We start from the raw sequence: 26,450 nt of genomic DNA on the forward strand, positions 1-26,450 counted from the left end.
TTACTAACGATGATCCGTCTCAGCTTTGCGCCTGCCAGTTCGCTATTTTTAACTCCGTATTTCCAACCCCCAGTGTTAAAAAAATCATGAGTCGGGCCTCAAAAAAACCGAGTGGGTCGAAAAAATCGCCTTTTTTTTGGTAAGTCCCTGCCGGGCTCTTTCCCCGGCGCCTCGCGCGGCCCGAGCCCGCCGTTGGCAGGAGCCGGCAGAGCCGGCAGCGACCGCAGAGCTCAGCCCGGCACCCGCCTCCCCGGCTGTCGGCGCGGGTGCTTCCCCCCACGCCTGCCACGCAGGCGGCCCTTATTAAAAAGCAAAATTAGTCTTTCACCCTCTCGTGGCAAACTTCAGAGCCTCGGGTCGGCTCTACGAGCCTAAATTAATTAACAGCGGATCGTTCCTATTCTGCTAATTACGCCGAAGTACGCATTAAACGCCGGGACCGAAGAGGGGCCGCACAGAAAAGTTATTTAGGACTTAAGGAAAAACCAGAGCGGGGGGGTGCCCTCCCCGCCCCGCGGGGTCTGCTCTTTCAAGGGGGGCAGCTGGGCAGGCGCAGCGAAAGACGCCGGTGACGCCGCGTGCCGGCGGCCCGGCTTCGGCGGCCTCCCGCGGTGTCGCCTCTCGGCGGCCCAACGCCGCCCCGGCACGGGGCTGCGGCAGCGCCCGGGGAGACGCCGGAGCACGCCAGCCCCGAGCGCCCACCCGCCAGGCTGCATCGCCTCCAATAATTAAGTGCTATCAACAATTGCATATTAATTAATTTAATATCCATTATTATTCATTAACGCGGTAATTAAACCCTTCCCATAATTAACACACCGCCCGGCAGAGCGGTCTGGTGTCTCAGCCCCGGTGCACCGGGGGAGAGGGCTGCACGGGGAGCGGGGACGGAGCCGAGCGCGGCCGTCCCGGTGCCGGCATTGGCCCCCCCAATGCCAGTGTTGCCCCCTCCCGCCTCGCCCTGGCCGGCGGCTCCGGCGCCCGCGGCCGGCCGGACCCCTCCGGGCACACGGCGCGGCTGAGCCCGAAGCGCCGTGGCGGTGGGAGGGAAAGTCATTTCTCGAAAGCAATGGCCTCACACCACATTTATTTTTATTTTATTATAAAAAAATACAGAATCCAAACGGGGCGGTGATCCGGTTACCATCAGCACGACGTCGAGGACGACAGCGGCGTGTCTAAGGACGAAGCGAGGCGGAACGGGGACCAACACGCAGAACCGGCGCCCACGCCGGGCCGCTCCCGAGGCGCAGCCCGGCCCCGGCCGAGCACCCCCAGCCCTCACCCCCTCGCCGCGGCTGCCGGCCCCGGCCAGCCTCGCTGCCGCATTCGCTTTGCCACTCTCCCACAGTCGCTGTACACAATATAGATATTTATATATATAATTTATATATATATAAAACACAGACCAAAGGCCAGGTTTTGCCACCGTCGCTCCCCCACGAGCCGGCACCGCGGCGACGGGCGGGTGCCGCCGGCTCCTCGCCGGAGCCTGGTGGGTGCTCAGCGCCCGGCTGGGTGGGTGCCCTCCCTCATCCCCTGGATAAACACGATGCCTTCACTCGCCTTCGAGAACCACGACCTGGTCTGGACACACGGGGACGGGGACGGGACGGCAGGGAATGCGAGTTTTTTATTGGGGTTTTTTTTTTTTTGTATTTTTTGGATGGTCGAGATGAGCTTATTGCGAGATTTCAGCTTCCTAGTCTAAAAAATAAAAATAAAATAAAAATAAAATAAACCCTTCCATAAAATTCATTCTCAACAATACATAAAAAAAAACCGCTCACAGTATAGCGCTGTATGTACAGGGACGGAGCCCCCGCCGGCCCCCCCCCCGCCAGAAGGGACTGGGGTGCGCTCGGAAAAGGCGCCCGCAGGAGGGGCTTCGGCCGGGTCTCCCGGGACCACCGGCCCCCGGCTGCGAGAGCGGGGCTCTGTGGTATGGGCGTGGGACCCCCCCCGGCTGGGACAGCCCCAGATTTAAGGCGAGGAGGGGTCGGGCCCCAGGGCTGCGGGGGAAGCCCTCTCTGGGGACCTGCCACCCCTGGGGTCAGGGCCAACCTCGGATCGGGGGTTTGGGTGGGTGCTGCTTATTAATGCAAAGAAGGAAAAGGGAAAAATCCCCCAGCCCAGCCGCGGAGCTCCGGGGACGCCGGCAGCAGCCGGGGCACGAAGGGGTGACCACGGGGAGCGCCGCGATGGTCCCGCATGCGGCTGCCGGCCCCTCCCGGGGGGGGGTCTCGCACCGCCAAGGCGTCGGGGGGGACGCGGTGCGGGGCAGAAGGCTGCGGAGGAGGTAAACGTGCCCCGCGGGCAGCAGTGGGGCCGGCATGCTCCTCCTGCCCCGGCAAGATCAGCCCTGCCGCGGTCGGGGGCTCCAGCCCCGGCTCCAGCCGAGCGCCCTCGGAGTGATCCCAGCTGCTGGGCGAGCCCGGCCCGCCGGCTCCCAGCGCCCGGCGGTGCTTGCCACGCCAGCCGGCCGGCCCCGGAGCTCCTGGCGCCAGCGGCCATCCCCGGTGCTCCCCTCGGCTGCGTCCGGTTGGCTTTGCCGCTTGCGGAGCCACCTCGGGGTCCCACGGGGCCGGTGGTGACATCCGTGGCATGAGCGGTGGGGACGGGGTCACCCCACGGGGCGCTCAGCGGGGGCTCGTGTCCGTCCGGGCCCCCCGTCCCTGCGCCTCTGTGGCAGGGGGGTTGGCACGGGAAGCGCGGCGGGGCCGGCGCCACGACGTCCTGCTGCCGGAGTGATGGCCGGGCTGGGAAGGAGTCCGCGACGACAGAGCCGTCGGCACCATCGTTGGCGTCCGTCTCTCCTGGCGTCCCGGCGCTGCCTGCGGCACTGCCCGTGGCCGGGCGAAGGCAAGGTGCCGCAGCCGCCCCGGCAAGGGGCTCCGCAGGAGGGGGCTGAGCCAGGACCCCCCCGCGCGGGTCAGTCTGACACGGGGATGCCCGGACTGAAACAAGCCAACAAATAAAAATAAACCACTTTTTTCTTAAAAAAAAAAAACCCAAAACCCAACCCAACCAAACGAGGACTCTATATTTGGTCTAGAAACGTAAAAAGCGACATCCAACGGGGATGGCTGGAGCCCAGCGAGCCGCAGCGCAGGGATAGGAACTTTCGGCGTGCGTAGCCTGGATCCGTCCCGCGGGGCAGCCCTTCACCATTCCCGGCACGATGTCCCGGCGTGGGTGGCCGGGCGAGGATGGGAACTTCACGCAGCGTCAGGATCCGGGTGAGCTTCTCGCCGGCAGCACCGGCCCTCCGCGCTGGCGATGTCCCCGGGCACCATCCCGCTGGAGCAGGAGCCACGGCTCGAAGGCAATTTGGGGTGGCCAGGATCTGTCCCCAGGCTGCTCCCTCCGCCGCTCCCCAGCACGTCGGCATCGGCGCTACGAGGCCAGGAGCGTCCAGACGACCGGCACTACCACGAGCGCGGCGTGCGGGACCCTGAGGCTGCAGCAGGAGTTGTTGCTGGTGAAAATGGGCTCCGGGGACTCGTAGAGGGAATCGTCTGCGGAAGGGGAGAAAGAGAGGGAGGCGTGAGCTGGGGCACCGATCCCCTCCGAACCCTGGCATCCCCGAAGGCACTGCTGCTGGGCTGGGACCTGAAGCGGGGATGGCGACGCAGGAACGGCAGCGCAGGGACGCTGCGGGTGCCCTCTGGGGCTGGAGGGTGGGCGAGGGCAGGGGAGAGGGTGGGCGAGGGCATGCGTCGCTCCCGCTCCCGCCCGCTCAATGGGAGCTGGCGGCATCGCATCCCGACCCCTCCTAAGCCCCGCGTCCCCGGGCTCAGATCGCGCACGGTTGTTACCGGATTAAGGGTTTTTCCGGATCCAGAGCTGGGTCCTGTCTGGGGACGCTCCATCCCCCCCACGCACCCGGTCCCCTCATCCCCTCCGGAAGGGTCCCTGTGTGGGGTCCCCCCATGCCAGGCGCTTGCAAATGGGGTTTCAGGGACCTGTCCCAGGGTTGGGCCCCGTGGCCCTGGGGTGCCCAGCACCCCGCAGCGCCCGGGGCGAAGCCCCTCTCAGCACAAAGGCAGCCCTTCCTCTCTGCGAGGCACTGGCGTAATAAAATCCCAGTATTATTAAAATACTGAAAAATTATATCAGGAGAGATTTTTTCCCCCCTATTATGCCCTAGTCCTGAACAAAACAGAATGATTTTTTACAGATGGTTTCATTATATTGGGTTTTATTTTAAAACCATGCAAATAAAAAAAAAAGAAAGACATCCTTTTAAACGGTGACATTTCGCAGGCACTCAGCCCTTCCCCAGGGAGAGCGGCTGCCATTTGCTAATTACACGTTAACAGGAGAAGAAAATTATTAATTTGTTTTTTTAAATGGCTGAGTTATTTGATTCTGAAAAGTAGCCACTGTGCAGAGATTATTATTTCCCCCCCCCTCCATCTGAAACTCAGCAGCGAACGTCCACCAGGCAGGCGACGCGCCCGCTGCGGTCCAGACGCCACCGCGACGGCTCTGGCAGCGCCGCGGGCACCCTCCCCGTCCCCACCGGGGTGCTACCCAGGTGGGACCCGCGGCATCCCGGCCCCCTCCAGGGTCCCCGCTCGCCCCGCACCACCAGCCGCCGAGAGCGTCTCCCTCGCGCCGTGGGGCAGGACCCCCGGGGGGGTCCAGGGCCGCCCCCAGGCCCCCCCCCACTCACTTGTCGGCCGGACGTAAACCTTCAGCTTCAGGCAGTGCTTGTCCACCAGGCTCGGGGGGGCCGCGGCTGCAGGGAGGCACAAGGGGAGAGGAGGGGGCGGGTCAGGGGGGCAGCGGCTCGGCCCCCGCCGCGGGGCTGGAGCAGAGCCCGGCTCGGGGCAGGGACCCTCCTCGGGGACCCCCCGGCGGTCCCCGCACGCCCGGTGACGGGGGGTCCGAGCCGGGAGGGCTACAGCCCCCACGCCTGCCCCGAGCCGGGGAACATCCCGCCGGGACGAGCCGGGTCCGCGTCCCCTCCCGGCGTCGCCTCCAATAAACGCCGAAGCCCCTCGGAACGCGGGTCCTAAGGCCGCGCCGGGGGCTCCCGGGCGTCCCGCGGGGTCCCGCACCCGCCTGCGCCAGGGGCAGCCCCCTCCCCAGAGCCGGGCGGCCGCGGCCCGCAGGGAGCCCGCGGGGGGGGGGACGGCGACGGGGCGGCCCCACGGCACCCCCGGCGCGGCGCGGCCCGGCCCTCACCCCCGCCCTGCGCCGGCTGCCGGGGGGGCTGGGGGCCGCGGGAGCACGGGCAGCGCCAGCACAAAGGCACAGGACAAAACCCAAACTGCGCCGGGAGGGGGGAAGGGAGCAGTTGCAATGATGATCTTGGTGCGAGTCCCCTCTCAACGGGAGAAAATGGGATTTTTTTCATATATATGTTTTTAAAGGAATTTAATTGCCTTTTCTCTCGTTTTTCTGAATGAAAGAAGGGAAGAGAGCATTATTGGCAATGAAGTTGAATTTCGGCTGGAAGAAGGGGGAATTGGGAAGCTGCTCGCAGGAGAGGCGGCAGCAAGGGGCCAGCCCTGCCCCGGCACGCGCGGTCCCCTCCGGCGCTGCGGGCGGACGCGGCGGGGTCCCCGCGCGGACGGTGGCACCGGGGCCACCCCCGGGGCTCCACAGGACCCGTTTGATTTATTTTTACCAAATAAAAAACCGCGGGGCAGCCGCAGAGGGGGCTCCCGGCCCCCACCCGGCCCCTCTCTGCACCCCAGCGCTGCGCGCCCACCTTGTGCACGCCCGCGCCCCCCCGCGAGGGGCCCGCGCACCCCCAGACCCCTCGACGGTCGCATCCAGCCGGGTCAGCATCTCGCCCGCGCCACCGGAACGGGCGCAGCCGTTTCGGGGAGATGCCGGGGACGCTGCAGAGCCGCCACGATTTTTGTTTTCCCGTTCCCTTCTCCTTCCCTCCGTGCCGCCTCACCCCACCCGGGGAAGGAGAAGGTCACGCGAGCCGTGCGTGGGGCCTGCCGCGCCGCGGGCATCCCGCCGCGGCTCCGTCCGCCGGCTCCGTCCCCAGGGCCAGCCCGTGCCCTTGACCCGGCGCGGGCGGCACGAGCGCGTCCCCGTGCCGGCGAGGTTAATGGCATTCCAATTTGCGAGCTCGAGGAGGAGGTAATTTCTTTTCTTTCATGTCTGCTAAATACGGTTCCTCAAAGAGGCGTAATTTCTGATGTTCCGCATGACGTGAATTCTAACCGGTTTAGCAATGATCAGCTTCACCATTTACTTCTGTGTAATCTCTCCCTAACGACATTAAAAATAAAAAAATAAAATAAATAAATAAAACGGGGCGGGGGGAGAGAGAGAGTTGTAGATGCGGTTATTCCGCGAGTGACATTTTACAGGGGGAGAGGGAGAGGGGGGCAAAAATGGTAATTTAATATAGATAAAAGGAACAAATTAAGTGGGCTGAAAACAGATGCTTTAGGAAAAAGGGGGAGAAATAATAAGGAAGATAAGCATGCCGGCTGGCTCCTGCGCGAGAAGGAACGCGCCCCTGTCTCCCCGTGACACCGTCAAGCGCGTGGGGGTCACGGTTTCTCTCTTCCTTTTCTTTTTACTGATTGCCGGACTCCCAGCGCCTGATCCGAGCCCCGTTAGCTTGTTTGTCCATGGCTCCGGCGGGCTCCCGAGGAAGCCGGTCCAGGTCCTCTCCCCATCCCCTGCCCCGGCCCCGCACCCGGCTGCTCTGGAGGTGGGAATTCAACGGGGGCCCGATCCGCTCCGTCCCGGGAGCCCCGGCCCTGCAACCAGTGCTCGGGTGCCTGTGGGGACGTTGCCCCCCGAGCCGGGCGGCCAGCTTGGGCGTCATCTGTTGATGGGGAGCGCAGCCCCGGGAGGGCACGGGAACACACCAGAGCGCGCCGGAGAGCGTGGGAATACATGGGAGCGCGTGGGGCCGCTGCCCGGGGCTGCCAGGGCTGTGCCTCTGCGCCAGCGCAGCATCTTTACCGGTGCCCAGCGGTGGTCCCAGGAGGATGAGACCGGTGTCCCCATCACCCCGCAGTCCTCAGGAAGTCCTAGTCCCTCTCGTGGCCGCCCCGTGCCCGTGGCCATGACTCCACCGCGGCGAAGGCTTTCGGCACCGAGCGCGCGCGCCAGCTGGGATCTCCGCCTCGAGCCGGAGACGTGGGTGCCGCCAGCACAAGGACATGGCTGAGTCTGGGGGCTTTGCGGTACTTTGGGTCACCAACGCAAACCGAACCACAGCTCAGCTGCCCGGTCCGGCGTGCGCCGCGCGGCGATGCCGGGAACGTCCCCGGGATGCGCTCGCCAGAGCACCGCGCACCCCCTCCCCACCGCCCCCGCGGCCGCCCCCACTCACAGATGTAGTAGTACTCGTGGCCGGGTCTGAACTCGAAGCCCAGCGAGAAGGGGGTGAAGAGCTGGAACTTCTCCGAAAACTTGAGGGGCCCGTTGGGGGAGTCGGGCCGGTTGCACTCCCAGCGCTTGAAGCCCCTTTGCTGGTGGTCGCAGGTCGCGTGCCCCTCGTAGTTGACCATGTAGAGGATGTAACGCTCCATCTGCTCGGGCAGCGGCTCCTCGTAGTGCGGGCAGTAGATGTCCAGGTAGTCGTTGATGCTCACCTCCACCGTGTAGTCCCCGCGGTGAAACCTGCGGGAGGAGCCGGCGTCAGCGGGACCGCGTCTCGCCAGGTCCCGCCGTGGGGATGCTGGCGGCCCCGGGCACGCCGAAACCTCGGTTTGACTGTCACCCATGGCCGGATCCAGCCCAGGCTGGCACCCCTCTCCTCTCCTCATCGCCCCCGCCCCGGCACCCCAGCCCCCCGCCCGCCCCAACGCCTACAGCATGGACCCAGAGCCTCGTTGTTTTACACCCGATAAAGCGGCACCGCTCGGGAGCAAATGACAATAAAATCATTATTCACGGTGATACCGTCGAAGCGTTGGCCCCGCTGCAGCTGGGCGCTGCAATCCCAGCGTAATTTGCGTTTCTGGCACCGATTATCCGAGAGATTAAGGGATTAGCGGTGCTGGAGAACTCCGTGGCACACGCCGGCAGCTCCCCCCCGGCAGCCACCCCCCCAGCTCCTCGGCGCGACCCCTGAGGCCCCCATCCCCAAACTGCAGCCCGTGGGGGGATGTTGAAGACCCCCGGCACTACCGGCACCGCAGCCGATGAAGCTCGCCGGCCAGACTCACCGGCTGCCCCGGGAGCCAGCCTGGCAGCTTGGCTTTTCCCCCCGGGCCACGTCGAGCGCGTTTTCTTTGCTAATCAATTTGCGGCTCCCGCGGCACGGCTCTGGCGCCAGCAGAAAGCCCCCACGGGCCTTGGCACGGCCGGGGACTGGGGACACCCCAGGGCTCCACGGAGCAGCTCCAGGCCATCCCTGTGGCTCAGCCCTGGGTGGGTCAGCGCGGCCCTGGGTGGGATAGGGATGGTGGCCGTGGCTCCCCCGGCCCCCCCAAAGCAGCATCTTGGGGCTCCCCGACACCCCCTGCGCCCACCTGAGTGACCAGCAGCTGCCAGCGGGGCTGAGGCTGGCTCAAACTCATCACACGGACACCCCAAGCACGCATCCCTGCATCCCCAGGGCCGCCGAGCGAGCGCCGACGGGGCGGGCGGGGACGGCAGTGAACCGCTGGCGGCGGCAGAGGGTGACCCAGAAGGCACCCAGCACCCCAAAAAGGGAAGGGGGGGCTGAAGACGGGCGGCGGGGCTGGTCCTCCGGCCTCGCCGGAGCGGCCGAGCGGCGGCGGCCACCCCCATCGAGCTCATTACCTGCTTCCTAAGCGCCCCGAGCACCCAGGGAACTGCGCTCATTAGGAGAAGGGTTTTTCTCTCTCCTTCTCTCTCCTTTCGCGAGTCAGTTGTGCCAACCCTGCCCCCGGCAAGGTAACTTTGTAAAATGTAAAATTCATACAAAGGGCTGGGATTTACTGGGAAACAATTTTCAAACGCGAACAAAACAATAAAAAAAATAAAATAAAAAAAGCCCTCTTCTCTCTGCCTTTAATTTTAAAAAATTATTTATTTTAATGATGGTTATTAAAGCCCAAGCACGGGCGATTGCAACGGGAGGGCCCATGCTTATCGGGGGAATAATAATTGTAATAATAATTATATTTTTTGGAAAAAAGACGATCAGCTAAATCCAAGGGCCTTCTCCGGGCTGACAAATCGCTGAGTTAAAGGTGATTAGCTGTGATAAACGGCACGGACGGAGACGGGCGCTGGCGGGGGCTGCGGGGAGGGCTCACCCCCTGCCGGGGCACGGCGGGTGCTGGGGACCCGCAGGGACCCCCGACACGGTGCGCCCCAGCCTGCGGCGGGTCCTGGGCTGCCCCCAGCCCCGAGCACGGGGGAAACCCCCGTGCCCACCCAGCACTCCCCCCCCGGCCCTCGGCGTCCCCGTCCCCACCACCGCGAGCCCGCCTTCCCGCCCGGCCCCGTGCCTTTAGGGTCACAGGGCACAGAGTCGGGTTTAAAGCTAAGCCTGGTTTTGGGGGGACGGATGTGGGGCGGGGGGCTCCAGCCTCGGAGGTGCTCGTAGCCCCCCTGGCCGGCTGCCCCCCAGCAGGGCCGGCGGAGGGACGGTGGCACCCGCCACACCGGGCGGCAGGGGCAGCGCCCTGTCCCCGTCCCCATCCCCGCAGACCCCCTGCCAGGGCCAGGCACGGCACAAGGCCTTAATCGGCGCCGGGGGACACCGCGCCGGAGTCCAGGCCAGGGCTGGACCGGGCGTCCCTGCCATCGCGCCGCGGCGGCAGCACCCGCGGCACCGACGGAGCCGGTGGGACGGGACGGCCGCCGCGGGCTGCAGCCCGGATCCTCCTGCGTCCCGTCCAGCGCCGGGGGGGCTCCGGGGCTGCCCGGACCCCGCATCTGGCGAGCGGGCAGGGGCCGGGGCGCCACCGGTGCCGGGGCCATGTGTCCCCAGGCGCCGGGTGACTTCATCTCGGCTCTGTCCCGGCGTTTCCTCGCCAGTGAACCTTTACTTATGTCTCCGTTTCCCCCTGCTGATTCACCCCCTCCTATAAATATTACATCTCTGCATGATCAAATATTCCCTCCCGGCAGCTCTGCCGAACGCTGCGACACGCGCGACCCAGGGGCTGAAAGCAGCCGCTCGGCGAGAGCGCGGCTGTGCCGCGGCACGGGGCCCGGCACGCCGGGCAAAGCCCAGCACAGGCGGCTCCCTCAAAAGGGATTATTTGGAGGTGCCCCGGGGCGGGAGGGGGATGCCGGGATGGGGGTCTGTGCCACTGTGCCGGGCACGGGGCACCCCACGGCCGGGCGGAGCGCCCGGTGCGGGGATGGTGGCTCATGCAGCCGCTCTGCCCTCGTCCTTTCCCCATCCCGGGCACCGGCCCTGCACGTGTGGGACCGGAGCTGCCACCACCCCGTCGCGGCCGGATCTCCCCGGCACCATCGGACCGATAACCGCACCGACAGCCCGGACCCGGGGTTACCGGGACGTACACCGGTAAGCGCTCGCGGCCGGCTCCGGTGGGGCAGCCGGCTCTGCGGTGCCGCCGGGACACCAGCGCCGGAGCAGCAGGGACGGACCCAGCGCACGGCACCCCGAAAGCTGCCCCCAAGCAGCGCGGCACGCGCAGAGAGCCGAGCGTCCGCCGGCGGCACGGTGGGTGCAGGGCCAACGCCATCACTCGGAGCGGAGCAGCCGAGCGCGGGGGGAGAGACACCGGCGTCGGACACGCTCAGATAACCGAATTTGCTCACAGAGGTGCGTGGCGGAGTCTCACGCCGAGCCAGCCCCGCGCGCGCCCGCGGAGCCGTCTGTGAATTCGTTATCGTTTAAGTCATTCAGTTTGCAAAATGTCAACAGCGTTTTAAAAACCCGCCGCCCGGACGGCACGCGGTCGCTCCGCGTAACGCCCGCAGCGGGGCTGCCGGGCCGCGCTGACCGAAGGGAGCGGGGTTTGAACCGTCTGAACGAGGCCCATCGCTGGTTCGTCTGCTTCAAAACAGAAAAAATAAAATACGTCTTTCCGGCGGGCGGGGAACGGCGAGTGGCCGGGGCCGAGCCGGGCGCCGGGGCCCCTCGCCGGCTCTCCGCGTCGGGCACGCTCCCCGCGAGCAGCGGCGCGCTTGCGGGAGCCGCAGCCTCGCAAACCGCGGCCGGGGGCCCGCTGGGAGCTGCAGCAGGCGCCCGGGCAGAGCCCTGCGCCCGGCACATCCCGCTCCAGTCTGGCACTCGCCGCTCTGTGCCGGGCACGCGCCGCTGGCACGCACCGCAGTCCCCATGCCCGCGTCTCGGACGCGCGTGGTTTCCGCTCCCCAGGGGTGCCAGCCCCGGCTGCGCAGGACGAGGAGCCCAGTCCCCACCACCACGGAGTCCCCAAGGCACCGGGACGCCAGCTCAGGGCAAGGACAGGGCAAAGCCGCGGCTCTTCGGTGGGCCGGGAACCGCAGGAACCCCGCTTCGGCACACCAGCAAACACCGATGCACGTTTTCGAGCCAGACGAAAAGCTCGGCTTTGAGCACACCCAGCTTTCCGTCACCCCGGCTGCAAACGCGCAGCCCCCACCCTTCTCGGCAGCAGGGACCCCGTGTGTCCCCGCCGCGGCGCCGGGGCTGCGGTGGCAGCCGGGGCGATTCGCCATCCAGCAGCTACGGGGCGATTACTGTCCCCGCAGCAGCCCGTGCTTAAACGCTCGGGAAAACAGAAACCACGGGTGGGCTCCCGAGGCCGTGCCGGCGGCACGGCTGCACCCCGGGGCTCACCGCGGCCGCCCCGGGGCCAACAGCGGCGCCCGCCATTCTGCGCCTCCGTGCGCTGCACGCGTCCGGCACGGAGCAGCCCCTCGCCACGGGATGCTTGGCCAGGAGAGGCTGGGGGGCTCCCCCTGCTCCCCAGCCAGCCCCCACCCCATGCTGGGGAGCTGGTTTTACCCGGGGGGGCGGGAGCCCACCCCACACGCAGGGCTGGCAGCGGCTTCGCCCGCCGTGTCTTCACGCCCTGCGATGCACCGAGAAATAGGAGGTGCCAGCCCGCGCGGGGTGGGCGCGTGGCTGGGGGTCAGCCCCGTACTGGGCGCAGGGCAGCCCCCACCCCTCTAGGACAGACACCGGGTCAGTGTCGTGGCCAGGGTGATGCTCACCATGGGACGGGGCTGATGCCATCACCGGGGATGACGCCGTGGGACGGGGCTGATGCCAGCACCGGGGATGGCGCCGTGGGACGGGGATGATGCCATCACCGGGGATGACGCCGTGGGACGGGGCTGATGCCAGCACCGGGGATGGCGCCGTGGGACGGGGCTGATGCCAGCACCGGGGATGGCGCTGTGGGATGGGGATGATGCCATCACCGGGGATGGCGCTGTGGGATGGAGATGATGCCATCACCGGGGATGGCGCTGTGGGATGGGGATGATGCCAGCACCGGGGATGGTGCTGTGGGACGGGGATGATGCCATCACAGGGGATGACGCCGTGGGACGGGGATGATGCCAGCACCGGGGATGATGCTGTGGGACGGGGATGATGCCAGCACCGGGGATGACGCCGTGGGACGGGGATGATGCCAGCACCGGGGATGGCGCTGTGGGATGGGGATGATGCCATCACCGGGGCCAATACCATGGCCCAGGGCCGATGCCACGGTCCAGCACGGCTGCCGGAGCCCGGCCGGCGGGCACGGCGCTCGCCCACTGCCAAAGGGGTTAACGCGGGAGCTTTGCCTTTCCCTGACAGAGACGGATGGAGCCGCCTCCCGCCTCACCCGGCGGGATGTTACACTTGACAACCCACTACTCGCAGCTCTCGGCTCTGTCAGCTGCCATTAAGGCTGGGATCCTGGCTAATTGGGTGCTTCATTAGGGGCATTCGTTACTGTTAGCACCGCCTGACAGCCGGGCCGGCTCTGCCGGCGGGGCACGGCACGGGAAGGCAGCTCGGCGCGCTCGCGGCCCCTCCGCCGCCCCCCACGCGCGGGGGCCCCGGCGCGGCGTGGAGGAACCCCCCGACGGCCTCGCCGGCACGGCTCCCACGGGACGGCAGCACCGCAGAGCCCGGAGCGGCTGCACCGCGCTCCCGCTCTCCGGCACCCCGGGGTCCCGGCACCCGCCGCCCGCCGGGCCCGGCTGCTGGCAGCCATCCCGCTCTCCCCTGGCTCCATCTTGGTTGGCGTTTAACCGAGGGCCCTCCCGGCGCTGCCACACGCCGGCCCCTTTGCCCGACGAGGGCGGGAATCCATTGGAGTGAAATTGCCCGGAATAAAATATCGGAGCTCGCGAAGCGGCTCCGCCGCCCTCCCCTCCTCCCGCGCCGCGCCGCGGCAGCGCCCCAGCCCCGCCCGTGCCCCCGCCAGGCAGGACGGCGTCTGCGCCAGGAGCCCGCCGGCTTCCGGAGCCGTCACCTCTTGGATAGACACCGTGGAGCGGAAAACCCTTCTGAGGGCCCACCCTGCAAACCCGCACCCTCAGCCCGAGACCCCCGGCCCCCCGGGGCAGAGCCAACCGGGAGAGCAGACCCTGCCCGCACCCAAACCCCCGCGGCTCCCCCAGCCGTGGGCCTGGGCGTCACCAGCCCCCGGCCCTGGCGCCGGTCCCCCCGCCGCGGCCGGTGCCTCAGTTTCCCCTGCGGGTAGCAGGGGCTCCCCCCAAAACTCCCAAGCAAGGGCAGCGACCCGGCGCGGGAACCAAGCGGATTTGTCTCTGGGTCTCACCTCACCCTGCAAGACCAGCCGGTGTCCCAAGGGTTAAATAATTCCCATTTTTCTTTCCCGAACAGCTTGAAAAGAGATATGATTGCGCTCGCTGAAACACGGGGGGAGGTATTATGGATGGAAAAGAGCTATTTAAGCTGAAGAACAGTGTTGGCACATAAACAAATGGGTATAAACTGGCCGTGAATAAATTGAGGCTGGAAATTAGGAGGTTTGTAACCGTCGGAAGAGCGAGGGGCTGGAGGGGGCTCGTGGCGGCGGGGGCAGCGAGGCGAGGAGGGGGCTTGGGGCGGGGTGCTGCCGCTGCTGGGGTCCTGGGCGCAGGGGTCCCCCGGCCCCAAGGGCATCCGTCCTCACGGGGCCGGGCGCCGAGACACTTAAAATCTCCCTTACGCTTTCATCTCCTGAAATCTCCTTCATTCAAACAGTCGCAGCGTGAGCAGCAGTAATAAGCCTATTACAGAGCAAAATAAAACACAGCAGCCCCCCCCCCGAAACCAGCCCCCAACCTCGCCCGCCGCCCTCTCGCTGGCTTTTAAACACAACCTGATGAAAATTCAGCCACGGAACGGCCAACGCCAGCCCCCCGCCAGCCTCCGCCGTGGTCCCCCCCCGGGAAATAGGCAGAAAGCGGCTCCTCGGCGCTGGGGGGGCGGCGGGGAATGGCCCCCGCGGGAGGAGGCGCCCGCCGACTCCTTTCAGCCGCGTTATGGCTCTTTTCTCCATTAATCCTGTTGCTCGGCTGGTTCCTGGCATGTCCGTAGCCGGCAACAGGCTTCACGCCGGGAACGTTTAAGCTGGTTTTCCCATCTGTTTCTCTTTCCCCTCGGCCGGCCGGCACCGCCGCGGCGCGGAGCGGCGCGCCGTCCCGCGGGATGCTGAAGGCAGCGCTGGGCGGCGGGAGCCGGACGGGGCCGCTGTGGGATTTCGGGCACGTGTTGGTCACAGCGTCCTGGAGGCAGCCTCGATTTCCCGGCTCCAGAGCGGTCACGGCGAAAGAGGCAAAAGCCGCTTGCGGGGTCCGGGAGGGGATGGAGCCGGAGCCGGATGCGCCCGGACACCTGGGTCCGTCTGGTTTTGGTGCAGAAGGGTCTGGCGTCCCCGTCGCGTCCCACCGCCCCGTCAGTGCCAAGGTTAATTGAACCGCGTTGGCAAAACGTTCTGCATGGCCGGAGAGCGAGCGCGGCCACCCCGGCAGCGGCACCAGCACCCGCCGCCACCCGAGCCCCTGCCGGGCTGTGCCAGAGGATCCCAGCACCCCGACCCAGCCGAGCCCCCGGCGCTTGCGGGAACGAGGTGATGCTTGGGGTTACGGCAGGAACCGGCCCATCCTCAGCCTCGACTCTCCCAGCCCCACAGAACAGAGGCGGCGACGAGCCCTGGTCCCGGCGGGGCCGTGCAGCGCCATGCGCGCTCCGGCGGCGTCCCCAGCGCCGCGGCGGCGGGGCAGAGCAGGGAAGCGCGTCTCGGGCTGCGGCTCACGGTACGCCTGTAGTGCGGTCCTGAGGGACCCGCCGTACACACACCACCTAAATTATTTAATTTCTCCAAACTGCTGCACCTTTATAAATCATTAAAAGCTCCTTTTGATCTGCGTTAATGAGGTTTCCTGAGTGCGGCGGTTGGAAACGCACTTCGGCGCCAGATAGCGAACCGGCTAATTAAAAAAACAAAGAAGGAGCGAGCGGGAGCGTGGCGGGGCAGGAGGAGGGACGGGCACCGGCGTGGGGCGGCGGGTGCCAGGGCTGCCGGCACGAGGGCTCCCCGGGGCCGGTCAGGTTGTGCGGGCTTAGGGATGCCTCCATTATGCTTTTCCCGATGGGATGGTCCGTGCTCGGCTCCCACCGCCCGTCCCCTCCTCGCCGCGCGCCCCGAGGGCTGAGCAGCCGGCCCGGCAGAGCGGGAGAGGCGGCGGCGAGCGAAATCCGGCAGCAACAAACCGAAAGGCAGGGACGGCGGCGGCGGCAGCGGGATTATATTCGCTTTCGAACTTCCCAAGTGTTTGAGCCCTGAGCCCACCGGCCGCTGCTCTGCTGGGCCAGCCGGGCTGTGGGTGCTGCCCCGTGGGCTGTGGGTGCCGCCCCGTGGGCTGTGGGTGCCGCCCCATGGGCTGCAGCACCCATCGCCCACTGCCCCCCCCCCCTTTTCCCCTTTTTTCCCTAAGCGATAAAGCACAAGCACATCCAGGCGCTTCCCAGCTCGCTCCCGGCTGCAGCTGCATCCCCTGGAAGCGCCCGTGCTGGCCAAAACGGGGTTGTTGGCCCTCCCGACCGCCGCCGCGGGGTGCGCGGGCGCTCCCCGAACCCCCAGGGCCGGGGCAGACACGGAGAGAGGGGTGTGGGGACCGCGCCGGTGGGGGACTGCAGGCGCCATCCCGGGGAGCCCGGGGTTGTCCCGAGCTCTGCGCCGGGGCAGGAGGGGAGACGCCGGCGGAACGGGTGTCGGCGTCACTTCGCCAGCCCTGACAGCTTTAATATCAATATTTATCTCAACTACGAAACTCGGAGCCCAGCTACATATTCAGCAGCTCGATTACGGTTATCTGGGATGACGGTGACGGCTCCCACCGACGGGAGGTTAGTTTGGGCTTAATGCCGTTTGACAGCCCCGGCGCAGCCGCGGCCGGCAGCCGCGCGGCAGGGATGGGGACAGGGGCAGGGCGGGCAGCACCGCCCGTCCCCATCACCTGAGCCGGAGAGACCGAACCGCGCCAAGAGCCGCCGCACCGCGGCGGGACGCGCGACGGGCCCAGGACGGCGTGCGCACCGAGAGCCCCCCGGCAGCCCCCCGAGCCCCCTTGGCACCCGTTCTCCCCGGCAGCAGCCGGCACAGGGCACCCTGCCTGCCCCCACGAGCCCCCCCAACACACGCTCCTTAGTCCCCGGGGCCGAGCCGGGGGTTTCCCCGGCTCCACTTTGGCATCCGCCTCCCCGAGTCTCCCCCAGCCGCATCCCACGCCGGCAGGGACGGCGGATCGTTAATGGCTTCGTCGTTAGCGTGTTTTTCCACCCAAGGATGCACGACCTGGCAGGGAAGGGAACCGGGTCTCTGTTATTTCTTTCATCCTCAAAAACCTGGCAGCTCTGGGCTGGGAGCCTCCGCGCCGGGTGCCGGTGTGCAGCACCGCGCGGCGGTTTCACCAAGCGGCGGTTTCCCGGAGCAGGCGGTTTCCCGGCGAGCACCGCGCCCGCCGCGCAGGGCCAGCTCTGCTGCGAACCCCAAACTCGCTCCTTCTAAAACCTGCTTTTTTCCAACTTTCTGGTGGCGCCGCAAAGGCCACGGGCACCGCGCGGTTCCAGCGAGCCGGAGCGGCACACACAGCCTCCCGGGCAGGCTGGGGAGGGCAGGGCGTTGCGGGTGACGTATGCAAACCCCCGTGCAAAACCGGCGAGCACCCTCCCCGGCCCCGGCACCCCTCGAGCCGATGTGGGCTGGCACCGGCGATGCCGCTGGTCAAGGACTGGGGAGCAGCAGCCCCGCCGGCTGGGTCAGCCTGGCGCTCCCGAGGCTCGTTCCTTCGTTTAACGGTATTTCCCTTCCCTTTCTTTTAATGTAAACGGCAGAAAACCCCACGGCGGCGATCAGACGCGGGAGAGCGGAGGTAACCTCATCCCAGCTCGGCCGCGCTCCCACAGGAGACAACGGCTCCCGTTACCTGGGGCAACGGCGGGGAAATTATGGCTGGCATCTAAATTGCCATCATTATGCTCCAGAGCCAACACTCCCCATTTACACTTTATTGTCATCTTTCGCTTTAGGGAGATGCTGAGATATTACAGGACCGGGTGACAGAGGAGGATGCGATGGGATGCACGAGGAGATAAATGGCTACACCCGGAGCTATTATTTCAGCCTGTTTGCAAATCTAGAAAAAGAGCAGCAATCCCCTCCCCCGGGCTAAGGGGAGGCTTTAGAACAGGGAAGAAAACAAAATTTGTTTAAACGCAAGCGCCAGCCGGCCGAACCGGCGGCGCTCGGCAGCGCACGTCCCGCAGCCGCTGCCCGGACACACGGCACATCGGAGAGGTCTCCCACCAACCGGTACCGAAACGGCAGCCGAAGCGGCGCCAGGCTCCCTCCCGCTGCGGCGACGCGGCAGAGCCCAGGCGGTGCCGGGCGCGTCCTGTCGCCGTTCGGCGCGGAAGCGCTCGGCCACTCTCCCCTCGCGAACACCCTCAAGACGACACGCTCGTCGCACGAGGTGCGCCCTCAACCGCGCGGATTCGCACGGAGGCAGAGCCGTGCCGCCAGGCAAGAGACGGTGACCCGGATGGAAAAACTCTTCTCGAGGGCTCTTGTGGACGAGTGGATCCTCGCCGGCACTGGCAGGCAGCCAGTACCGGGCCGGTACCCCGTTGCGGGGCCGGTACCCCATCTGCAGGGCCACCCCCAAGGGTACTCGTGGGCACCCCAAAGCAAAACTGTTCCTGATACCTGAAAGACCAAGTTTATTCTCCCCCACCCATCCTTTTTGCAAAGTTGCACAAAGAAAAAGAAAAGCCGAACTTGGGCATCGCCCCTCCCGCCGCACCACACCGGGACCACGGTGTAACGGGGCCGCAGAGTACGGCAGAGCTGCTAGAGACGGCGCAGCGGGAAGAAACGTGGTCTTTCAGGTATCGTCAAGGAAAAAAAGAAAAAAAGAAAGGAAAAAAGCAAAGGAGTTCAAAAAACGAGAAGCTTTTCAGGCTGCTTCGCCCCCCCAGCCCCGTGCCGGGGCTCCAGGCTGCGTTTCGCCGCGCGCAGGGTGGGGAACCTGCTGCCTTGGAGATCTCCTCCCACCCGAACGCCTCGTTACGCGGGAAGCGGCACCAAAAGACGTGTCTGAGACCAGACCCGACCAGACGAGGCAGAGCTTGTAGCACGAGTGCTGATTAGGCGGGAGCCGGCTGCTCCGCGATGACCAGGCACGGCACGCGCGCGCCGGCTGGCCGGATTCTGACGCTGCTCCCCTGACGCGGGCGCGGACCAGACGGGTTTCGTCCTCGGGCTCACAAGGTTACTCACTTGCCCGGCAAAAACCGCAGGTGTCAATGGGAAAGACGTGGGTTTGGCACCTAAATACTCCGTTTGCTGCGTGCCAGAGCCTGTCCCGCGGGGACGAGCCCGCTCCCCGGCCAGGCGAAGCCGGTCCTCGCAGCGGCAGCCCCTTTTCGGGGGGCTCTACCCTCGCCCCCCGACCAAAGCTCCCTGGAACCAGACCAGCCGCTGCCATTCACACCACTTGCCCCTGACGAGCACGGATGCTCGTTAGCCCAGCACCGAGACTCGTCCACACTGCCGCTAACGGGCCGTGCGGAACTGGCGCACCGTAACCCGGCAGGGACCCCGGTCCTTCTCCCACTTCGCCTGGCAGGAGGAGTCCTTCCCTTCACCGGGGCCCGGCGAGCGTGGCGGCGGCTTAGGGAGGGACACGGGGACAGTGTCACCCCGACCAGACCCGTCCCCTGCGATGCTGCCAAAGGGGGGCAGGACCCCTGCCCGGGAGCCCCGAAGGGGACGGGGGCAGCCGCGCCGGGAGCCCTTCTCCCCCGGGGCTGCCGCTGAAGGCAGCGCTTCGCCGCCAGCTTCTGTCTTCGCCGCCAGCTTTTGGTCAGCCCCCCGTTGCCGGATGCTCCCGAACCTCGGGGAGCACCATCAGCGCAAGGGAAGGGCAGCCTCTGCCCCACGGCTGTGGGGCTGGGGACCCCCGAGAGGGCTCTGTGGCCTCCGCCCCAGCACGGGGACCCCCGGGTCCTCCACCCTCCGGTGCCGCCGCATCCCCGCGGCCACGGGTGACGGACCACAGGCCCCCGGCCCGCGGCAGCCGCAGCCGAGCTGTTCCCCCCGCCCCGGCAGCCGGCACCCCAGAGCCGCCCCCCCGGCTGCTCCCGCCGGCCTCCAGCGCCGCTGGCTAAGCAGAGATCAGAAATGTTAGATCTTCCTCAACATCCTCTGCCAGCGCGGCGGCCGCCCTCTCCAGGGTCCCGGGGCCTCTGGTATGTAAACACGGCACATTCCCTGTCAAAGATTAAAAAAAAAAAAGGCTCATTTGCACATAAAAGCAGCCTCTGCACTAGTTCCGGGCGCTGCGGCGTAAGGAAGACGGTAGGTTAAGCTCAGTAATAAAGCGAGGTCCCCGCTCCAGCCCCCCCTCCAGCTGCTGCTCCGGACCCTGTGGCCACCGAGCGGGGCCGGCCACGAGCCCGGGGGCTGGCGAGACGTGGAGGGGCAAGGCGTGGGTGAACGGCCCCAGCACCCCTCGCTCCACCGTGCTTGGCCACCCTGGGACCCCCACCCCGACCCCCCTGCCCTGCGCCCCCCTCGTGCCAGCCGCTCGCCCGCGCACCCCCAGGCCCCCCGGACCCGCGGCCCAGCGCCGTCCCCACCCTCTCCGCTCGGAATCCCGGCCAGACCGGGGCGCGCTGCCCCGCAGCCCTTCCCACACGCTTTTGGGAGCACCGCGCGTGCCCGCAGGTCTGCGGCCGCCCTCGCGCCCCGGCGCGGCCCCACCGGCGGCACCGCCGGGCATCGCCGCAGGAGCGGCTCCCGGCCAGCGAGGCGCAAGGAGCCGCTCGCCTCTTGAGTCGCGAAGGCGATGACGTCTTTTGCTGCCGGCCCTCGGCGCGGAGGCGAAGCGGTGCCTGCTCCGCTCCTCTCCGGCGGGACGGCACGGGGGGGTCTCCAGCCACGGCTGCCCCTTGCCCTCCCCGGGGAGCGCCCGCGCCCGCCCGGCTCCAGGGATGGCGGCAGACAGCCGTACGTGCGGCCGGGGTCCACGCAAATCTAATCAGATCAGCAATCCGTTGTCGGAGAGACGACGGCCGGGAAGCGTAACGGTAATTGCGTTAGTGCCGGCAGTCCCACGGCCTCGGCTCGCCAAGCTCTTCCTGGAGAGCCGCGGGGCCACGGCGGGCCGGGCACGGCAATGCAGGGGGCTCGCTGGCGCCCCGAAGCCCCCCGGGCCCAGCGGGGAGCAGGCAGAGGGGACCGAGGGTCCTGGAGAGGGCCGGGGCCAGCGCAAAAGCAGGCGGCCAGATGGCTCGGGAGAGGGCAGAGCCGCCGCGGCAGAAGGTGTTGACGGTGGCGGCTGACAGCGAAGGTGAGAGGGGCACCGGGCTCCGGCGGGGAGGCGAGGGGAGGAGAGGCCGCCCGCGCTCTCCGGGTCACAGCCGGCCGCCTGCGCACCCAGCCCAGCCCGCGTGCGCCCGAGCGCGCCCCGGCCGGCGCGGACCCTGCCCGCGCCCCGCTCACGTCCCCCGGCGCCGTGCAGGAGCTGCCGCAGCCGCCGGGCCCCGCGCGTGGCTCCCAGCCGGACACCGGACACGTGCCAGCCCGTGCACGAGGCCACGCGTGCTCATACGTGCTCCGGCTGCTCACGCTGAGCGCCCTAATTAACACGTCTGGCAAAGCGGGCGGGCGCTGATAACGGGCACGGGACGGGAGCCGCTGGGGGTTATCTGCCAGAGGCAGCCGGGCCCCCCACTGCCCGCGCCGGCTCCGCGCCGCAGCCCGCCGGGACAGACTGATCAAGGCGCCCATTTGGGGGTCCCCCGCAGGGGGACGGGGTAAACAGCCCCCGGCGCTGACCTCGTTAGCACCGCCGAGCCCTGGCACTCGTTAAGGCTGGCCCTGGCACACCGCAGGCAGAGCCCCAGGCTGCACCGCGGCCGTCGGCACTCGGCCCCGCGGCACGGGCAGCGGCACCGTGCCAGCCTCTCGTCCCATCTGCTGTCACCTCCCCGCCGCCCGGCAGTGCCGTCGCAGGGGTGGGGGACAGCCCCGCCTCGGGGCGCCCACCCTGCCAGCCCCACCGCCACCGGGCCGGAGGGAGATGCTCAGAGCAGCCCATCGGCCCCCGCCGGCTGACAGCCACCATCTGGCCTCTCCCAAACGGCCACCACCGCCCTGACCTGCAGACCCCTTGAGCCCGTCCTCAGCGTGCGGCGCGCACCCCAGCCCGGCTGCGGTTCGGCACTCCAGCCGCGAGGCTCGCGGACCGGTGGCCAGGGTGCAGCCGCACCGGGGAGGTCAGCGTCACCCTTGGGTCTCCGAGCCGAAGCAGCCGCTGCGGAGCTCCCTGGAGCCGCTTCCCTTGGTCTCATCCCAGAGCCACGACCGGCACCCGGCACAGACCCGCCGCGACGCCGCTGCAGCAGCCGCTGCCTCCGTGCCTCAGTTTCTCTGTCCCAGGGCTGGACCGCCCCGCACGGCACGGGTCCGGCAGCGCGAGAGGGAGAGTTTTCCTCACCCCACTTTGTTTAAGACACACAAATTAATACGGATAAACAAACACTATTGCATTATTTTGGTTGTCGGCCACTTTATTTTCCAGCGGCATCTCGGTCGCAGGGGCCGGGGGGGCTCAGGGGCGACTCTTTAACCTTGCAACGCTTTAATTTGCCAGAAATTTCACGCGAGCGGCAGGAGCGATTTCTGAGCTCACTCGCCGGCAAACGCGGCCGTGGTAATTTGATCGGCAGGAGCCGGGGCGAGCGCCGGCCCCGCAATCACTGCGAAAACGCCGACGAGGTGGAAATCGGCTGCCCGACGCGCCGCTGGCAGCCCGGCGGGACGCCGTGGCGGGGCCAGGCGGGCGCTCGGAGGCGGACAGAGGGACGCGGCTCAGAAGGACGGACGCAGCGGGCACAAGCGCGGCACAGGGCAGGGACCCGCCGGCTCGCCCCTCTCAGCCCCTGCTCGCCCCGTGCCACCCCAGCGTCCCCGGGGGACGCCAGGCGGGATCCAGCCCCACGGTGACCCCCGAACAAAAGGACGAGGCGGGACTTTTCCCCCCAGCCCTGACGGCGACGGGCTGCGGAGCCAGCGGAGCCGTAATTTATCACGCCAGCCCCTGACAGCTCCCTTTGACAGGGTCCCGGGGGGGCGAGCGATGCCTTTTGTCTGCCCAACAATTAATTATTTCCTGGCTAATGATGAACTCCGACTTGCAAAGCAGGTAGCGGCTGTGTGCAGGAATGAGCGCCGTGCCCACCGCTGCTCTCCCTCGCCGGGCCGGGCCCCCTCCCCACCACGGGACCCCCACCGCCTCCCCCGTGGCGGGCGGGGGCAGCGGGACGTCGGGGTACCTGGGGCCAGGGCCGGGCTTTGGACCCCCCCCGCATCCCGCCACCCTTCCCACGGGCGCGCTGTCCCCCCGAAAGGGCTCCCGAAACCGGACGGCCCTATAAGCGAGAAGGAAGGTGCCAGTTCAACGGGGCGCCCAGACCGTGCCGGGGAGAGGGCGCCGGCAGAGCCGGGACGGCAGGACGGAGCCCGCGCGGGCGGTGCCGGCGGGCGGGTGCTGTGCTGCGGCAGCGGATGCTGGCCGCGTGCGACCGCGGCCCCCGAGCGCTCTGCACCGAGGAGCTGGCAGCGGGACGCCGGGTCTGCGCTAACCGTGGGAGAAAACCCACTTAGGTCACTCGATACTCGCCCGCAGGCCGTCCCCCCCCCGGCCGCGCGGTGCACCGGCCCCCGCACGGCTGAGCCGCAAGCAGATCACCTCTGCCGTCTGTCTGCCCCTCGGCAGGGCCTCTGGCAGGACGCAGGGACGCGGGCAGGGATGCGGGGATACGGACAGGGATGCAGGCAGAGATGCAGGGATACAGGCAGAGATGTGGGCAGGGATGCGGGGATACGGGCAAGGATGCGGGCAGAGATGTGGGCGGGGATGCAGGCAGGGCTGCGGGCAGGGATGCAGGTAGGGATGCAGGGATGTGGGCGGGGATGCAGGCAGGGATGCAGGCAGGGATGCAGGGATGTAGGTGGGGATGCAGGCAGGGATGTGGGTGGGGATGCGGGAATGTGGGCGGAGATGCAGGCAGGGATGCAGGCAGGGATGCGGGCAGGGATGCGGGCAGGGATGCAGACATGAGGCTTTCAGCGCCAAGCCCGTGGCTGCAGGTGGCAAGAGCAACACCAGCATCCCGCTGCCCGCAGCCCTGCGAGGGACAGGCAGCAGCGGGCAGGGACAGGCAGCAGCAGGCAGGGGCAAACTCCAGGGCTGCAACGGGCTCGACGCTGAGGCGTGGGCAGCGCAGGCAGGGCAGCGGGTGCGGGCAGGCGCGGGCAGGCGCAGGGACCCCCGGGGCTGCCGGCGGCGGGGAGGCACGCTGGGGCCGGCCCCTCGCAACGGACGAAGCGACAGAGCCGTGAAAAGAAGTAAAATAATTATCGGGAGCTCCCAGCTCGGTTCCCTGCCCGGCACTCTCTGTTTAAGGCTAGTTAATAGCCAGTGTTCTCTGGTTAGGCATTTCCAGAGTTATAATAACTGAGCTATTACTTGCCGTATTGATGCATTCCCCCTGCCGGCGGCTCATCCCGCGCCGCGCCGCCCGGCCGCCGCAAGCTCCTTCAGTCAATAGCACTTCTATTTTTCATTACTCCCTGGAAATGTGGCTCTTGGAAGCTCATCCGTCATTCAATTACGCCCCGGTTCAGTCCTATCATACACGTGTCATAAAGTTCCTCAGATCTGAACCGCTGTTAATTTTCTGCGCCATCCCACGGGGATGCCCGGGACGTGCCTGGAAAGCAACCAGGCAGCCGAGGGCATGCCGGGTACGGGCGCGCCGGGGAGCGGGGGCTGCGGCGGTGCCGCCGGGTGCCCGGGCGCGGGGGGCTCTTCGCCGGCCGTCGCACCGAGGAGCACGGCGGGACCAGCGGCGCACGACCGTGGCAGCGTGGGCAATTCTTTCCTCCAGCTGGTTTATTCTTTTACCGGGTGTTGGGTTAACAGGGTGAGCTCCCCCCTTCCCCTTTAATCCTACCGGCATCCGTGCGCAGCACGTCCGTACAGGGATAATCACCTGCCTGGCAGATTTGTCACTTCACCGGAGGTAGCCGGGGAACTTTTTTCTTTTTTTTTCCCCGAAACCCTCCTTATTTGCTGTTTCTTAGAAGCGGCAGCTCCCGGGCAGCGGCGGCCGTCGCAGGCGGTACCCGCCCCGGGCCATCGCTCCCCCAACCCAAGGGTCTGCTTTGCTGGGCTTCGCGCTCCGGCCGTGTTTTGGCAGCAGGAAGCGGGGAGGCTGGCGGGGCAGTGGCACGAAGCGCGGACATCCAACGCCGCGCACCAGCGCTCCCGGCCGGGCGCAAACCCCCGGGCCGGGGGCAGGAATGAGGTCGGGCTGGGGCTGGGGCACGGCCGGGGGTTTGCCAGGTCTGGGGGGGTGCTGGGGGCAGGGGGGCTCGGTCCAGACGACCCCCGGGCCCCCTGCTGGCCCCCGGGGTCGCCGCTTGGCGGGCGAGCCGCCGGGAAGGGACGCGGGCGCTGTGCTGTGCCAGCGCTGCCCTCGGGGCACCCGCTGGCGGGCGGCCCGCCGGCACCGGCACGAGACGGCGCAGGAGGCCCGCCGGCCGGTGCCGGGGCCCTCGCCGTCTCCGGCGGGAGGCAGAGGTTGCTCAAACACGGAGGAACCGCAGGCAGCCGCGCCCGACGCGTCCCTGCACAGATGACGAGGACCCGCAGGTCCTTCACAGGCTGAAAAGTGCCAGCCCCCGCAGCCCCCCGCGCACCCCTCCTCCTGCTCCCCCACGCTCCCGCCGGGGTGCCCGTGGCCGTCTCCCGTCCCCGGGGCCAAGCCGGGGGTCCCGACAAGCCCCCGCGCCGCCGCCTGGGTGGCCTCGGCCGGGCTGCTCTGCCTCGCGTGCCTCCCGGCAGAAGAACAATGGCTCCGGCGGCGTCCGGCTCCCCCGCACGCTGGTCCCCGCAGGCCTCCCACGGGCCGTTTTCCCTAAGCCGGGATGGACGCACGCCCGGCCGCTTGGAAACGCCGCGCGTCACTTGGCAGCCGCGTGGGGCCTCCGGCCACGCTCCTCCCCGGCCCCTTCCCGCTCCTCGGGCCAGCTCTGGCCACCAAACGCCCTCCAAAGTGCTTTACCAACAAACAGGCCCCATCAGGAGGATGCTGCCGCGGTGCAGCCGGGCCAACGCCGGCGCCAGCAGGCTCTCACAGCCCCCGGGACCACCGTCAGCCCCTCCGTGCCGCCGGGTAGAGCCTCCATCCCGGCTGCTGCTCTGGGAAACTGAGGCACAGGGGGGTCCGTGCCCGCTTGGGGCGAGATGCGGGTGCTTGGCAGCTCCCAAAGCACCAGGGTGCTGGCAAGCTGCCGGGACGTCCCCGGGGAACCCTCCCCGGCAGCTCCAGCCCCGCTCGGCGGCTCGGGGCGGCGGCGGTGCCGGGCGGGCAGCTCCCGCCGCTCCCCTTCCAGCTCACCACCGAGGCTCCCGCGTCGCTCGGGGGCACAGCTAATGACCGGCCTAATTGATCTGTGACGAGGCTCTGCTCCTCGCCGGGAGATCGATGCTGGAAGCCGCTCAAGGCTCTGCGCAAAGCCGTTTCTCCCTGCCTGCCCGGCCGGGCAGCGCCGCCCCTCGCCCGCGGGGAAGCGCCCATCGATCGGGGCGAGGATCGATCGGATGGGGAAGAGGATGGAGGGGAGGGTGGCCGCCCTGCAGGGAGGGGCCGAGGGGAGCGGACCCCCGGGCAGCCCTTGCTCCCACTTGGAGCAACCCCGAGGCACTGCGGGCGAAGTCGGCGGCCGCGCTGGGGCTGGGGTGACCCTCCCGGCCACGCCGACCGCGTCCCCCGGCGTCCCAAGCCTCCTGCCAGCAGCAGGCAGCTGCCGGGCTCCTCCTGCACGAGGACGTGCTTGTGCCACCGCTGAGGGCAACCGGCACGGCCAGCGCCGGCTGCGCAAGCCCGCGGCACGCACGTACGGTAACGGCCGCAACCGCTCGCTTTGCTGGGTTTGCCCGCTCGGGCGCCGCTGGCCCCCCAAAAAATCCCAGGCGCAACCCCTGTGCATTGCTGG

General features: G+C 67.8%; 1 protein-coding gene across 1 annotated transcript in view; it reads right to left on the reverse strand.

Moving 5' to 3' along the window:
- Window positions 1-1,209: 1,209 nt before the first annotated feature.
- EFNA2 (ephrin A2) overlaps window positions 1,210-26,450 on the reverse strand; it is a gene marked incomplete at its 5' end in the record, with an annotated part of 47,291 nt that continues 22,050 nt past the window's right edge. The window contains 3 exons of the mRNA XM_082011044.1: window positions 1,210-3,518; window positions 4,679-4,744; window positions 7,322-7,611. Of these exons, the coding sequence (XP_081867170.1) occupies window positions 3,397-3,518; window positions 4,679-4,744; window positions 7,322-7,611 (478 nt within the window). The 3' untranslated portion in view covers window positions 1,210-3,396. The remainder of the gene's footprint in view (window positions 3,519-4,678; window positions 4,745-7,321; window positions 7,612-26,450) is intronic.

The sequence above is a fragment of the Phaethon aethereus genome, assembly GCF_964289735.1.
Source record: "Phaethon aethereus genome assembly, chromosome: 26".
Lineage (NCBI taxonomy): Eukaryota > Metazoa > Chordata > Aves > Phaethontiformes > Phaethontidae > Phaethon > Phaethon aethereus.